General features: G+C 50.0%; 1 protein-coding gene across 6 annotated transcripts in view; it reads left to right on the plus strand.

The window, feature by feature from the left end:
- Positions 1-16,800, plus strand: part of TCF4 (transcription factor 4) — a 239,547-nt gene that overhangs the window by 139,715 nt on the left and 83,032 nt on the right. For 5 of the 6 annotated variants that reach the window (XM_075726765.1, XM_075726768.1, XM_075726766.1 and 2 more), the window contains exons 6-7: positions 4,512-4,641; positions 5,134-5,183. In XM_075726765.1, coding sequence (XP_075582880.1) covers positions 4,512-4,641; positions 5,134-5,183 — 180 coding nt within the window. Of the gene's footprint in view, positions 1-4,511; positions 4,642-4,864; positions 4,874-5,133; positions 5,184-16,800 lie in introns of all 6 variants that reach the window. The other variant, XM_075726767.1, reaches the window with a different exon arrangement.

Consider the following 16,800-nt stretch of genomic DNA (forward strand, 5'->3'; position numbering starts at 1 on the left):
ATTTTAATTCGCGAAATGGTGCAACGTCGTGAAAAATAGCAGGACTCTGGGTTTTGCAGCGGAAGCGCATGAGCTCTCAGCATACGCATGAAATTTATTGCAAAAAAAGGGACCCCGGAGCGTGGGTGTCCCCGCTCGCCTGGCGTGAGGACGCAGGGCGCGACGCCGCTCCGGCTCCGCTCGGCTGCTTTGCCGACTTCACCTGCAGATGCCAAGCACCGTGGCGGGCTCAGCCTTCATCCCGCTCCTCACCCTCTCCCACCGAGAGGGAGAAGCCTCCGTACTGCGCCGGGTGGGAGAGAGCGGGGAGAAGGCCGGGGTGCGGCCGCGTGCGACGCGGCGGTTTGCCTGCCATCGTGCCCGCGCCGCGCTTCTCCGAGGCTCTGGGCGAGGGCAGCGTGTGTCCCGCCGTCGCTGTGCGGCGCGCGGGTTGGGAGCGGCGCGCGGGACCGCAGCTGTGCGCGCAGGAATGCTCGAACGTGAGCGCGACCCGCAAACGCTTGGCAGTCGTTCAGAAAAGGAGCTTAATCGGTTTTCATCTGAGCCCGTTTTTCTTTTGCCTGCAACATCCCCACGATGTTGTGTTTGATACTGGATCACGGCGTAGCGTGAAGATGTCAAAAAAAAAAAAAAAAGTATCCAGGTTGTCAGCAAAGAAGGCGGCCTTTTCTGAGGTATTTTTCCCCAATCGGTGTTTTCAGAGGCTTTCGGATTACGGGCTTCAAGGCCATTTCCCTTTAATCTGAATTAACGTTCTATTAGGAGAAGGCAGCACTCTGTCGTACTCTCATCTCGCCTGTTTCTGTAACAAAGGAAAACCAAAATATCTGTGTAAATGCATTTCCTACCTATTTAGGTCCAAACCAAATATTTAAGTGAAATTCACGTGATTGGCATTTGAAAAGCAAAACTTCAGCTTTGCAATGGAAATGTTTGGTTTTTTCCAGGAGGGGTAATACCATACCCATATGGATATTACTTTGTCATAGTACGCGCGCATTTTCTCCTTGCCCAGCTTTAATTCTTTGTCTAGGTATTCAGATTTTGGAGGCAGGATTCACTAGCCGGTGACTTGTTTCAGAAATTGCTAGAAAGAAGACAGGATTGCGTGTAACAACCAGAAAAGCAAAACCATTGCATTCGATAAAAAATACAGCTGCGTGGCTCAGTGTGAAAATGGGGTTTGCTCCGTTGCTTTCTTTTTTTTCCCTTCTGTGATTGTTTTTAGCTCAAACTTAACATTCCACTGGCAAACTCAATATATTATTAGCTTTGATTATCACGAAACCAATAGACTGCAAACCGCGTAGGTCTGTGAGCCCAGTAGATGCTCTAGTGCAAGGATGTGCCTGCAGGATTTATAGAGATGAGCTCAAAGCGTTGCGGTGCCTTGCGTCCTGCCGTCTGTCCTGCCTGCACCCAAAGACACCCCGCTTCCAGTACGCCGCACGCGTACGCACGGCCAGCCCCCGGCTGAGGACTGGAGAGGAGCCGCACGAACGTAACCGTAACGCCGGGCGTTTAAGCTCATCGCTGCTTAGTGGGAAATACTGACTTCGATGCCTGACAATTCTTTGCGTTTCTAATACCCAGTTTGGAGCCAAGGCGAGCTCCGAAGGCTGTGTAACCCATGGCGTTGTGGTTTGTAAACGTTTTATCTCCCTCTTTGTTGCAGGCCATTAGCAGTGTGACACGTAGGCTGAACAGTAATAAATGCCCATTGTTCCTTTTACAAGCATCTCAGAATAACTACATATGTGTTTTTATCGTCGTTTTGCTCCCCGGAGTGCTGGGTGAGGTGGCCTTAGCGCACAAACCCACCTCTTTTTTACCTTGTAAGAACGTCTCTGTCCCGTAGGAGACAAAGGAGGGGGCTTTGCTCTGGTTTGGGTTGTTTGCTTGTGGTTTTTTTTTCTTTTTCTTCAAGAGAATGAAGAAATGAGTCCGCGACAGTTGTGGTGGAAATTTTTGAGATGCGTTTTTCCAAAAAAAAATAAAATAAATAAAAAAAAAATTAATCTTTGCCGTAGAAAACGCCGTGGCTAGCGCAGCGCTCGGAGTGAATTTCTCGCTAGCGGACCCGTAGGGCGCGTCCCCGGCTGCTGGCCCAGCCGCGCGGTGCCGCCCGTAAGCCCGGGCCAGTGGCTACCTGTTAGGTCCTGAGAAAGCGCAACCGGTGGCAAAGGGAAGCGTCCGTCGCTGACTGCACAAAAGGCGCCCAGCCTTTGAGCCCGGGCCACGTGTTTCCTTCTAATATAATAATACGCGTTTGGGATATTTTTTTTTTTTTTCCCCCTTGCAGAAACCTCTGCATCTTTTTATAGAGAAAAATGTTGGGATGAAAAAACAAAAACACCGTAGGGTATGTGTATGTTTTACGCTCCTAAAGTGAATCTTGTTTAATCTAAAATAGTTTGCAAACGCTGTCTTATATACGTTCTTTTTTTTTTTTTTTTTGAAGTCAAATGAAATCTAGTAGGCTGGGTATAGGAATTTATACAGCTGATGGCTCTAAGTCTTTCAGACTACCCGACATATGGATAAAACCGTGCACAGATTTAGCAGGTCTGTCTTTATGTTAAAACGTATACGTGCTAAAAATATATGACTGAAGAGAATTTCTGTGCTTCAGGCTGTTTCATTCTGAAATGCTCCAAGACGTTCGATAAAATTCCATGTATTTTCCGAGGATACTCACAATGAATCGATAACCCTTTTCTTCGGAGAGTTTTTGCGTGTCTCTGCCATTATGCAATAGGCTTGCAACCCTTTTTGCCGGTGCAGGTGCTGTTTATTAGAAGGAGCGTAGTCATCGCAGGTGTATATTAGACATTAGCGGAACGTAAAGATATTAGCAAAAAGTGCCTCCTGACTGGCGTTTTTATACCTTCCCGGCTCCGAGAGCTCTGTAAAGGCAGATGCTGGGCTGCGCACCGAGAAAGGGCTCCAGCCCCCATCCGTCGGAGCCCGTTTGTCCATCCCTCGTCGGCGATTCTCATTTAGCCTCTCTGGGAAAAAGAGGAATATAGTTTTCTAGAATCAAAAGTTATCTTTAAATGTTTTTAGAAGTATAGTCAAGGAGTAAGGATGTTTTAATTTCTGATTTTCCAGCTCATGGGTCATATTTGACCAACTGCTTTCAGCAGAAGACATGCCACTTTGTTGAGCTATTTAGGAATCAAAAAGACTGTCTTAATTTAAAACAAGGAGCCTTTGTTTTAGTTGGTGACTGCCTTGTGAAATTTTTCAGTTCTCAGCGGGTTAACCAGGGAACAGGGGCAGAGTCATAATTGGCCTATTTAGAGTATTTTGCATGTGAATAGTGTGTTAGTGAAGCATTACTAAGTCTGTTGTGAGTGACATGGTGATTAGAATTTAGATTAGGGAAAACACATTCTGTACTTTATCAAGTACAGTAATTAGTTCAGTCAGTAAAAGTTGATTACAAGTAACGATAAAGTTAGATTTTTGGTACTTAATTTTAAAATTTCTTTATTAAATGGTAAATTTGTTCTTAATATAAATGGTAGTATCTACACCTGTTTTATTGCGTATCAGAATAATTAAAAGAACAATGTGTTCAATGCAGAGTATAATCAGGGGATTTATATATTATGGGTAAGTTTCAACGTAGTTTATAGCAAATAGAACATTACTCAGGAAATTGTTCTTCTGTCATAGCCTCTTAAAGATTTATAGTTTTTCTTATAGCGTGGGTCAGATACTGTTGTCTGCTGTTGTATGGAAACCACAGTCCTTTCGTAGCTGAGAAAATGTTGCGTTTGCTGGGATGCATCTTGTTAGTTAATGGTACAGGCATAAAATGGATATATTGAAAGTCCTTTGCTGCTGCTACTGCTGCTGCTATACAATAGCGTTAATTGTTTTTGGGTTTCTGAGGTGCTTTTTTTTTCCTGATAGCATTGCAAAAACTATTAATAATGTCTAATTTTATCTTCACGTTTCAATCACGTATTATGTACAGCCTGCTGTGCAGATTTTTATATTGCAAAATCTGATATCTTTAATTCACAGATATGAATTTTGCCTTGCACGGGGATAGACAATGAAGCTGTTCCGTGCACGCTGAACCGACCGCTCTATCAACAGCAGGATTTTTTTTTTTTTTAAGTTTTATTATTGTTAAATCCGTGCACTTAACTATCTTGTTTGCAGTGAAGAAACTAAATTACCTTCAAATATATTAACAGAGCTCCAAAAGTTTTTAAAACACTGATTGCATTTGAATAAGTAGGCAATAAGTCTCCTTTAAATGTAAATAATCGTATTTTAGATGCCTGACTTTGTGTGTTCCTAGTAAAGGAAAAGATGCTCAACTGGAAATTTTCGTAATGTCTCCTTTAAAATTTTGGCAGGTTCTTGTTTCCGTGTTTCAGTTGCTTGTGAAGGTTTCTTTACTGCGTTATTTTTAGGAATGAGAAATAGCTAATGATGAGGAAAGTCGGATTTAACATGCACGCGCACACACGTATATATTTTTAATCTTTTAGCAAAGTCTCCTTGGAGGTGACATGGATATTGGCAACCCAGGAGCGCTCTCCCCCACTAAGCCTGGCTCCCAGTACTATCAGTATTCTAGCAATAACCCCCGGCGGAGGCCTCTCCACAGCACCTCTATGGGTGAGTGACTTTGTGTTCAACCTTTTTTTTTTTTTTTTTTTTTGCGATTTCAACAAATAATCGGAGTTTCATCCTGTTTAGCAATACTTTGAAATAAATACGCTGAGTGGCGGAGCGTACGCCGCCAGGACTCTCGGAGGGGTTTATTGCACGGTAGCTGATTGCTCCTCTCCGTCCTCTTTGTCCAGCATGCGAGGAGCCTTAAAAAATCGCTTTTTCAAAGCAAATCCGGGTAAGGGGAAAACAAAGGCCCTAACACTCGAGATCAAAATATGAACAATTTTCCAGCGTTTCACTGTCGGGCTTAAGAGCAGCGGCATCCACTCGGTGTTACCAAAACTGCTGCGAGCCCGGCGTGAGACGGCGGGCAGGGCGATTAGCAGCTGGGTCTGTAGAAAATCGTGGGGGGGGGGGGGGACGGGGGGGGACGGGGGACAAAAAAAAAAAAAAAAAGCGCCTGTCTTACGAAGACACCGTTTTGTCTTTTTTCAGAAGTACAAACAAAGAAAGTTCGAAAAGTTCCTCCAGGTTTGCCATCTTCAGTAAGTACCGCTCGTCTGCGCGCTGGCTTGCGGTCGCGGTGGCTTTGTGTGGTTGCGGGCGGCTAGAAGCGAGCCTGCTGCCGGGCCCGCGGAGCGCTTGGCGCTTAAAGCCCGAGGACAAGGTAAGGAGAGTTAGGCGATCCCGTCGCTTGCCCCGACTTGGAAGCGATTAATTGCACGGCGGGGCCGAGCGCGCGCCGCTCGCCTGGATTTGCAGCGGCGGGCGTGACGGGGCTGCCGCGTCCCTGCCGCCGGCCGGGTAGCTGCTTCGTCGGGCTGCCGCTGCTGCTTTATGGATTTGCGTGTTCGGAGAGATGCGCGGGGAGCATTCCTGAGAAATTTCCGTGGGGCTCAGCCCGGGATGCGGGGCAGACGTCTTCATTTTCCCGAGGGCTGCGAGCTGGCTGGGGGCGAGCCCAGGTGCCAACCGCTGGGAGCCAGCTGCTGCCAGAGGCATTCTGGGTTGCTCGGGCGATAACGAGAGCGCTGCTAATTACCCAGGGTTTCCCCCCATATTTTAAAGAATACCCCCGCCACCTCTGTGTAAGGAGGGTTGCAGACGCCACCCAGCATCCCGCTTCTCAGCGTTTGTCGTGACATCTTTGCGTCGGGCAGTCAGAAGTTGGTGTCTCTCTTTGGTTCGGCGAAGTCCTTTGTTTCGTGATCCAAATAATTATTCTATTAGTTTTCATTTTTTCCTCACTGTGTAAAATCTTTGTGGGTTGTTTTTTCCTGAAAAAGCTGTACCAAGGGGCATTACACCTTTTGAGAGCGTATACTTTTAAATCCATTAGGAGAAATATAAAATAGCGCTTTTGGAAGAACTCACACGACATTTCAGTAAATGTAGCATAGACAGTAGTATGGCTAAAGGGTGCATTTTACTCTAGTATTTTTATTCCATTTTTTTCTCCACCTTTTCTTTAAAAATACATAATACTTATTCTCGTGTCAATGTCTGCAAAACAGAAAACAAACCACTCAAGAGGGGTTCCCTTTCGTACCTGATAACTCTATTTGGTTTATCTCTAAATCTGGTTATTAGGAGGAGCTGGGTGGCAATCAGTCTTGCGGAATATAGAACAAATTGGCATGTTAATCTCAGATGGGTTTTATGTTTTTACCATAAATCCAAGTGCATTTGCAGTTTGCAAGCTAGCATACTTTTAAAGCTTCAGTTGTTGTAGTGACTGTGCTAGACAGTAGTTTCAGTACTGGTCACTTTATAATCAATAAAATTTTAATCTGGAAGAGCAAACCACATAGGAACATCCCGATTTATTCGCACGGCTTACAGTAATCTTTATAACGTTAAACAAATACAAACATACGTCTTTTTTGTAAGTTGTTGAAATACGGAAATTCTCAAATGCAAGTTTCCAGTAAAGTAATAATACTCTATTTTTTTAATTAAAAATAAGTTCCCACACGTGTATTTTAAATTCATTTCACTATGTGTTTTTTGGGTTTGGTTTTTATTGGACTCCTTTACAGCAATAGCTAATATCCTCCCCAAAGGTTTTTATGAGTCCTGTTATGCTTGAAGTTAGAGGTGGATTTAATTTAGGTGAAACTTTAGCTTTTAATAGTATTTCTGACAACTTCGCGTGATCCATCCCTCCCAGCTCTTCCCAGCCGGCGGCGAGGCGGCGCGCAGCAGGGCTGACTGTGAGCGGAGCCGAGCGCGCTGCGGAGCCGCAGCGGCACGGGCGCGCTGCGAGGCGCGGCGGGAAGGATGCAGCGCCCTGTTCTGCGCGCTCCTGGCACCAGCCGGCAGCCACTTCGGCAGCGATTCGCGAGAGCTCGGGGATTGTGCTGCGGTTTTGTGCAGTCATTTGCAGGGAGGGGGGGGGGGGGGGGAAACAACCCACCCCAAACCTGCCTTTTTTTATGATTTAAAATATTGCTCTGCAGACAGGTGAGCATCTCAGGACGTTTGCGTGGGTATTTTTGTGTCCGCCTTACAAAAGATGCTTTCGGTAAAATGGTACCTGCTCTCTGCCCTCACTGCCTGGGGAAGAGCGGCAGCGTTTCTGCTGGAAGTGTCAGTGCGCGGGGATTTGTAACTGCTGCAAAAGTTTTTTATGGACTGCTTCTTGCTTCGAAAGAATGAAAGGCAATTTATGTTTGTCGCAGATTAGTCTCAAATGTGTGCTTCCTTTAATTTTTTGTGAATGCAGTTGTTGTACAGAACGGAAATACTTCTACAGCTCAATACTCTCGACTATTTTAACAGTATTTTTATTTTTAAGCCCGATTATCTCGGCGTAGAATATGCACTTCGCATTATTTTAATGAGCTGTACAATTTATTAGAAAATAAAATATAAAAAGGTGTTCCTGAATATTTTTAATCACCATAGCTCTGTCTTCCAAGAATAAGTAAATTAAAATACCGGTCCAGTAATGTGAATACAAGAATAGTATGGTTCTGAAGGAAATACAGCCTTTTTTCAGTGAACATACAGATAGGTATTTGGGTCTTGTTGTCTTCCTATGTCGTGAATCATACATTTCGTTTGAAACCATGCTGCTGTGGGGAGAGGCACCTGTGTCTCTCGAACAGAACAAACAGCGTATAAAAGGTCAGATTATATTTAGGTTATAGGTTGTGTCACGCTGAACTGCCAGGATTTATGATGCTGACTGAAGTACGTGCGTTTATAAATTGACTAACTAGATTATAATATACTTAGTTGATAGGGTGGAAATATTGCTGTGTTTCTCTTAAAATATGTATATTAACCTCTTCCCAGTGTGATTTATGCAGTGGATATGGAGATTAATGCAGCAGCGTTTGCGAAAGCAGTTATTGTTGATTAATTCATAAGTAGTCTTATAAAAGTTTCAATGATAAATGGTAATAAATATGTTGCATCGGCGCCCCTTTACTATACGAAATAGCTATGAGTTTGGAAAACAAAGTAAATTAAACCGTGGAAACAATCCGAGTTTAAAAAATAACGGAGACTTGAGCTAAGTTCGGAGTCGAGACGGTGGGACTCCGCGGGCGGCTGCGGGCGTGGGGCTGCGCCCCGGGCCAGGCTGTGGCGGTGCTGGGCCCCGCGGCCGGTCCCAGCCGCAGCTCATCGCAGCAGTTCCGGCTGGGTTCAGGCCCGCAGCTGAGCTGGAACCGCAGGGCGGACCTCCAAAAGCTCGGTCGGAGCGCGGGCTTGACCGGGGGGTGGCCGCGTCCCCTGCCAAACAGCCCCTTGCCTGCCTCGCGCCTGCCCGGGGACTCGGGGTGCTCTTCCGCGGCGCCTGTTAAGATTGGCTTTGCCCAACACGCTCGCGGTGGCCTTCGCGGAGCTTGTCCCGTCTCCGAGGTTTCGGGAGATCGCCCCAATTTCAGGTTTCGTAACCTGAACGTGTTGCGGGATCTGCCTCTGCAGGCAGCGGGACGGGGGCCGGGCCCCCCCGACTCTGCCTGCTCCTTGGGCACGCACGGTCTCTCCGTGCCCTGGGCTCCTGCCCGTGAAATAACGCAGCCTGACGTACTTCCTTGGACTTCACAGGCTCTGCGTAGCCTCTTTGGGGCGGGGGGGTTTACTGGGACCATCGCATACCGGAGCTTTCCGCCTTAAGCTCTGCTCCGGCTCGAGCGGTGCGGCGAGGGTCAGGGTGTTTCGGGTTGAGCCAAGTGAAGATGAGATACGGGCATGACTGTATTGGCAAAAATGAGGTTTTTCTGTTACAACTTGGTTTTCCTTGTTGAGCGCCCATGCAACTTCAGCAAGCTATGACACGGCAACGTTTTGTACCCAGGCTGGCGCGGTCGGTAGGCACCTACCCACAGGCGAGGCTTGACCGGGGCGTTTGCATAGCGCCGAACTCGCGGGCACGTCAGCGTGGCTTGCACCTGCGGGCCAGAGCTGCCCTTACCGAGTAACGGCAGCAGCTTCTTCACGAGGGGCTTCGCAGTCGTTCGGTGCAACGTTCTTCACAAGCGTCAGATGCCGCCGTCGCCTCACATCGTGCAAGCCAGGAGGCTCCTCTGTACAGTCGCCTCCTCCCCCTTAACTTCATCCTAAGGCTTTGCTCTGCTTTTAATCTTTAACCTGAAGCCTTCATCCATTTTAGCTGTGATGGCTTAATCACAGCTGACCTTTTACATTAAGCGTTTGCCAAGCGATGCGACATTTTCTGCCTTTCTTTTCTTGACCAGTAAGAGTCAGGATTCAGCAAGCTGCACTGGTATGCGTGGTTGGAAGCGTCTGTGAAGGAATGGGGTATGGAATGGGAATTCTTTGGGGGAAAAAGTGAGCAAAGAGGGAAGGGCTTAGGTCGTAGAGGTCATGTTTGGGTGGTGTTTTTACAGGAATTATATCATCCCGACTTAAGTCAGTGGCACTGCGGCAGGGGAGTGGTGTCTGCCCAGGTGTTGATTCCCGACAGGTAGCGCCTGTAATGCAAAGCAATAAATTGAGGACAAAAAGAAAGCTCAGGAGCGAAGCCTGCACGGGGAGCTTATGATGCCGGTCATCGGCGGGCACGGCACAAGTGCTTCTTCGGCTTTCCTGGAGCGGGATCGCATGCTTCGGCCGAAGGAGGGGTTACCGGCCAGAAGCGGGAGCGGCTCAGAGGAGCGCAAGTGGTGACGTTGCCTTCGAGCCCGCTGCGTGGTCAAGGCAGGCTTTCCGCCTCTGAGAATGAAGATGGTGCGTGCGCCCAGCAAAGGCCGTCCGCAGGCTTTCTGCATCTCAACTTGCTCTTCCTTGCGGCCAAGCTTTCCAGTAGCACAACTGGATATGATAAATTGCTCAGCTCGTGCATTTCCTCCATCGCCGGTGCTTTTTCTTTTGGTATGACTATCATCTAGTAAACGTGCTATCAAGTACGGTCGTTACGGCACAATATATTCATTTTCCATTTTCCTTCTCCTTGGACACTCTTCCCTTTACGACTGCACCGAGGCCTCCTGCTCCCTTAGCTCCATGGAAAGAGTGGATGATTGCAGTTGTTTAATCCCCGTTTATGGCCGATCCGGGAGCTGTAACCCAAACTGAAGTCCCACGTCCCGCGCTGCCCCTGGAGAAGAGGCGTTCAGGCTCTCGACCCGTGCTGATAAACGCAGCTTTCAGCCTGTCCCGGCTCCCCGACCGCGCACCTCTCCTCGCAGCCCCCTCCCAGCGAGGACCGAAACCTCCGCGCTCTGCGGGCTGGTGCAGCTGGGTGCAGAGGCACCGGCGTGAGCTGCGGGGTTGTCCCCGCGTCCTCGTGCTGACGCAGTTCTTGTTTCACAACTGAACGTCCAGCTGTAGCGAGAAGCGCCGGTTCCTCTGAATCCTGCGTGCCGGCTGCCGCGGGGGCGGCGGCAGGGCGATGCTCGGCGGGTCCGGGGTCTTCCAGCACGACCCTGCCCTACGTTCACACCTCTCTCTCGGCCGAGGTGGTTCGCCCTGTGCTTGTTTCCTCATGTCTCCTTGAGCAGGGGGGGAATGTCCCCAAGCATCCCTCGTCCCCGAAACCGGTGGCAGCGAAATGGAAAGAGAGCAAAAGCCGTGGCGTAGCCATTCAGCGCGACAGAGACCGTGGCTTCAGCCAGCGATCACGGTCACGTCTTCCTGGTTTGCAAGGCTAATTTACTCTTAATGGAACCAACAGCTTTGAAATAAGTAAACGGCTTAAAAAAAGGGGGAAAGAAGAGGAGGTGATGGCTCCTCAGGTTGAACCATCTCCTTGGAGGCTGCATCTGTAGGAGCCCTTGGGGAAGACGGGCGACCTCCTGCTCGGGAAGGGGGCTCGGGGCTCAGCTCCCTCCTCTGCCAGGGGCTTCGCCTCCGGCCGTGGCACGCACTTCGCTCTTCATTCGTCAAACAGATGCGAGTGGGCTCAGCGTGAAGGACCCAGGTCTGGCAGTAGGAGCTGGGCTGCAAGGAGCGGGATTGCGACCACGTGCCACACATTATTGTGGAAGTAGATAATGAGGGAGTTCTTGTGGGGAAGATTTTACAGCCAGAGTAAAGGGTGGGAGAAGTCAAATAGCATCTCAGTCGGGTTAAAAGAGAAGAGAGGAACTGAAAAATGAATTTACTTTGTTGACGAATCATCAGGTAAAATCTCCCGAGCCTCGGATTTAATGGCAAGAGCCTCTTTCTTTCATCTTAATTTCAGGTGTCCCCTGTTAGACTGGAGACGTCTGTCTGCGCTCGCTGTTGTGTGTATTTACAAGCGCACCAGCTCTGACCTTGCTGGCCAGACAGATAAGGAAATGTATGACTCAGTTGTACATCCTAAGGAAACACCTGCTTGGTTCCAAAAATCAAGAAAAGAGAAATACTACTGGGATGCCACCTGGAGTTTTTCCACAGCTTTATTCTGATTTCCATGGGAGAAACCTTGATAATTTTGCTGGGAGGTGAGGAAGCACTGCTTGTGCTTTTTGTGCAGACTTTGCAGGCTTCCTACCTCAAGTGAAAAAACACAACCGTATGAATTTCCTTTCAAACATCCAACTTAAACAGGAGTTTTCCAAAACAAATACCATGTCCCTGACTTGCCCTGTGCCACCTGCCATATCAGAAGATCAGCCAGGCCGGGGATGCCGACGCCGTCGCTGCTGCCAGTGTCTTTGGGGACATTTCTCCACGCTGGACCTGTTGGGTGCTTTGGAGCTTCCCGGGGTTCAGCAGTGGGTTGCGGATTGTCGCCCACCGGAGACGTGCCGGAGCGCTCCGGCTGCCGAACGGCGCTGGGGCAGCGGTGCGGTGCCTGCCTGGGCGGGGGGTGCCGGTCTGGGGGGCTTTGAGGACCAGCGCCATGGGGTGAAGCCTCCTCGGGACAGAACCGACCTTCCTGGAGACAGGCATCCAAGGACAGCAGGGGAGAATGGGGCGAAGGCTTGGAGGCAGCTCACTGGGACCCCGCTGACAGCTTGCGTCGAGTGGGCGGGAGCAAGTAGGAGCTGGATTCAGGAGATAACAGGAACTGATGTTATAATTTTATCATAATATTTTAGTATAATTCGGTGACGTCTGAGGTCTGAGAGCTCACAGAGGTGAGGCTAGACCTGCGTAATACACTGCAGCGCGCTTGCGGTAGGGTCCTTGGCTTTCCCCTGCCTCGCAGCAGCCCGCACGTTTCCCCCAAGTAATTTTTCCAATTCACGCAGCGGCCGCCCTTCCCCGGGCGCTGCCCCGGGCTCCCGCCGGCGATGCCGCGCTCGCCGCGTTATCGGCTTGACAAGATCCCCTTCGTCCGCTGGCCCCGGGGGAAGCAGCCTGGCTGGCATCCCTCCTCACCCTTCTGGCCAGCCATGCAAGTCATGCTGCATTATGATTTGGAGTTTTTCCATATTAAAATAAGAACCTTACTAAAACTCCACACTGCTTTTTTTTTTTTTTTTTTTTTTCCCCAGTATAACAAAGCTCTGCTTTTTTTTTGCTTTAAAGCAAACAAAAAAAATTTGGAAATGCAGCTTTCGCACATGGCAACTGAAGTCAGACCAAGGAAAGGATAAAATCTACTGTACATGGCTGAGGGGATGGGTTAAAAGACCGGCTGTCGCAAACCACACCTGAAATCGCTCACCGGATCTGAAGGACTGAGAAGTCATTTTGCAGACAGAATGCTGTGTTGCGGTTGGTTTAAAATAGATTAAAAGGTAGAGCAAACGCAGATTAAAAAGGCTTAGTTTTTAGTTTTTAATGAATTGCACAGGGTATCTTTGAACACAAAAAAGCAATTTGAAAGGGGTGGTCCGATACGTGTATTTTTCTTAGGCTTTGGCCGCCCGTTATATTTAAAGGTAAAACCTTTGCTGCAAAATTCACACAATTCTGAATGTTTAAGTATTGTGGACTCAAAAAAAAAAAAAAAAAAAATCCAGCGTTGAATAGTTGTGGCCCATTCCTAGCAGCTGGTAGCAGAGGTGTGGGATTAGTGGGGGTTTTTTGTTTAGCTTGAGCAGAGACTCCCTCTTCAGAGCACTGCAGGTAGTGCAGAAGGCGCTTCTCTTCATGGCCTGGGGGTTTTGGCCAACAAATCCAGATGATTTCTAAGTGCCTGCAGAAAGGGCAAAATGAGGCACAGTAGACACCCAGCAGTATTTTTAAGGCAGTTCTTTTAACTGGAGCAGCGTGTGTTGCTCTACCGCGGCTGGGGCGGTGCTGGCGCCCGAGGAGCGGACCCCGCTGCGGAGAGCGTGCTTGGCTCTTTGGGGTGAAACTGTAGTTTGTAATTCTTTTTTCGTTTTGGAATGAAGCTGAGTTTCACAAGTGTAAAATTCAGCCCTTAATTTTTCTGTTTGAACTTGAGGATAATTGTTAGGAAAAGGCATTTAAAGATTAAAAAAAAAAAATTTCTCTCTGCAGTAATTTGATTTTGTAGCTTTAAATACTATCTGTAGATTGTATTCATTACAAGCGGTGCAGCGCCTTCAGATCTCTGATTAGCACAGTTCAGCATTTAAGATACAAGCATTTAAATCCTATCTTGTATCAGGCTTTTCCAACGTGGTTTTCGGAAAGGATGGCTTCTGGGGCTGGGGATTTATTTATTTGATCTCGTTTGCTTTGAGTTTTTCTTCCCTTTCAGAACGGATTGGACGTGGGGTCGGGGTGGGGAGAGTGATGCAGCGTGCGGAGGGGAGAGCAGGATGTTAATGAAGAAGTTATCTATGGAAGTTTAAGATACTCCGCCAGGATTGATGTGCTTGCACTCTGGCTGGAGTACATTTGTTAACAGAGTCTCTGTGTTTTATCAAAGGAACATTAATTTTTGCTCTGAAGTATTTTTTTGCCTTTACACTGAGGCGGTAAATGAGCAAAAAAATCAGCATCGCGAAAATATAGGGAAAAAATCGCATCAAGAGCTCCAATAACTATTAACGTTGTTAAATGCATAGCAAAGCTCCCCTGACAGTTTCTTGGCACAAAACCTAGGCGGCCTACAATGGCTGGTTGTTTTTTTTATTGTTATTTTATTTTCAGTGGCATACAGCGCCTTTCGACAGGCCAAACAAGCGGTTAAAGTCAGCGCCCGAGCGGAGGGGACGCCGCAGCGGCCCCGGCGTGGTTTTACACCCGCGAACGCGTGTTGCATTCTGCTCCCCAAAGCTTCGGCCCCGGGGGCTCCTCCGGGAGCGCGGGCCGGGGCTGTCCGGCCCTCTTGGCTCTCCCCGCCGAGCTCCTGCTGGGAATCCCTAGGAGGACCTCGGGAATACCCTTTCCTCAGGTCCTGGGAGGGCTCCGGTGCTCCGAGACGCCACAAGCTCACGTTTGCGGGCGCTGCGTATTGAATGCGTAGGGATGTAACGCGTGCGGGTTTAAGCTCCGGCTCTGCAAAGGCGCACGCGGGTGGCCCGGTGGCTCCCGGGGGTCCCCAGCTGGCCACGGGGCAGGACCCTCCCGGACCCGGAGCCCACCCACGATATGGAAGGGCGTGGATGGCTCGGCAACGGGCGTTTTACCGACGCCGTCCTCGCTGCACCGTAAATAAGGCTTAAAGGCTCGCTTAGTCGCCGCTTTTCTAGCAGACGATAAAGACTTGAATATTTCGGGTGCCTCAAAGACGCGTTCCGTCGGTAGCCCTCGGCTAGCGAGGCCCCCGGGCAGGGCAGCGCCCGTCCCCGCTCCGGGGCTTCGGTGGCGCGGGCGTTTCCAGCTGGCTTGGCGCGCGGCGGGTGATTTGACCGCCGTTCCAGATGAGAGCGCGCGTTGCCCGCCGAACGTGAGGCGCCGAGCGCCGAGGCCGAGGTGGTCGGGTTGGCGGGGTTGGGCGCAGTGCGGTTGGGTGCAGCCGGCCCCGGGCGCCGGGCTGGTAGCCCTGGGCGCCGGGCTGGTGGCCCCGGCCTTGTTGGCATTGCCACCTGCTGGAGTGCGAAGGTGGTGGCTGGCGTGCGGCGAACTCGCCTTTAATTTTGGCTCTTTTATTGCGACCGCGCTTTGGCAATAGTGCGCGAGAGTCCTTAACCAAAAAGATCCTCTCGTTTGCTCTGCAACACCTCATTTCTCCGCTCACAGTTCATTTATGATTCTGATGAGAGTGTTTTTTCAGGAAACACACATTTCACTTTTTGACCTAGGAGCATCTGTTAGAATTTTTTTTAATACTACTTTGGCATTCTGGAAGTGTTAATGTCTTTCATATCTGTTTAATGCTATTTAGGGATATTTATGATCACCTCTTGGTTACTTGGGGTAAAGTGTGTTGCAATTTTTTTCAAACAGACAGGAAAGCATTCATATGAGGAAACAGATTGCTTTAAACATGTGCTTCCTGTGACAGTAAAAAGAACAAATTAGATTTAACACTGTGTAATGAATGCATAAATGTGTACGTTTAAGCTTTTAAAAGCCTTACATTCGGTTCGGGCCTAAACAAAAATCAGGAGTCACCTATCGAGGCGCAACAAAGTCGATTTAAATATGTACAACCAAGCCTGTTCGTGTTTTCAAAGTGATTTTGCTGCAGTGTTCCGTTCCACTCTAGACTTTTTCCCCCTTAAACTGGGTAAATTGGATCTTTGGATGCTCTTTCCCGATCCTGGAAGCGCTCTGTGTCGGTGAATCGCGGGAGGAGGAAGCGCTCGTACGACCGTGTTGATTAACGCCAAGGAATGGTCCGTCCCCTTCACGACAAGACGCGTCGCCCGGCGATGGCCCTGCGTGCGGCCCCACCCCGCAGATGAAGCTGCTCCCGCCAGCACCCGCCCCGGCCTCGAGGGTCCCCTCCGGGTCCCATCCCTGCGGGAAGGCTGCGCCGCGCAGCCCCGTGCCTGGGCAGGACCTCGATGGGATCCCTGGCTCGGACCCGGCACCCCGGGGCTTGGACCCACGCTCCTGGGGCTCAGACCCGGCACCCTGGGGCTCGGACCCGGCACCCCGGGGCTTGGACCTTGCACGCCGGGGCTCGGACCCGGCACCCCGGGGCTCAGACCCGGCACCCGGGGGCTCAGACCCAGTACCCCGGGGCTCAGACCCACGCTCCTGGGGCTCGGACCTGGCACCCCGGGGCTCGGACCTGGCACCCAGGGGCTCAGACCCGGCACCCCGGGGCTCAGACCTTGCACCCCGGGGCTCGGACCCGGCACCCCGGGGCTCAGACCTTGCACCCCGGGGCTCAGACCCGGCACCCCGGGGCTCGGACCTTGCACCCCGGGGCTCGGACCCAGCACCCTGGGGCTCAGACCTGGCACCCCGGGGCTCAGACCCACGCTCCTGGGGGCTGCACCAGCGACGGGGGCTTTGCGGGCACTGCCGCCGGCGCAGCCTCAGCACCGGGGGCCAAAGCGGGCGCTGGGAGCAGCTGATGCCAGCGTCCTCTTCTGGCACTGGCCTGCAGCAGAGCTGGCTGCTCTGATTTTTTAGGAGGGGGTGGAAAAAGGGAAATAGTGAGAGTTCACCGGCCCAGGAAGCAGCCTGGAAGTACTACCCGTGCTTTCCTCTGTATTTGACCTGTGCCTCGTTTTTTGGCTGCTCCGGCTTAGTCTGAGCGCCACGTACAGAGCTCCGAATGTCACCGAACTCTGCCTGGAAATCAGACTGAAAGGAAATGCTGGCACATCAGATATGTGCCTTAACAGAGATCTTCAAAATGCAGACAGTGGTAAAATAGATACTTAATTATTGTTCCTTACTTACCTACTAAGGGGTAGAAACTATTCCGGATCGTAGCCG

The sequence above is a fragment of the Pelecanus crispus genome, chromosome Z (genome assembly GCF_030463565.1).
Source record: "Pelecanus crispus isolate bPelCri1 chromosome Z, bPelCri1.pri, whole genome shotgun sequence".
NCBI lineage: Eukaryota > Metazoa > Chordata > Aves > Pelecaniformes > Pelecanidae > Pelecanus > Pelecanus crispus.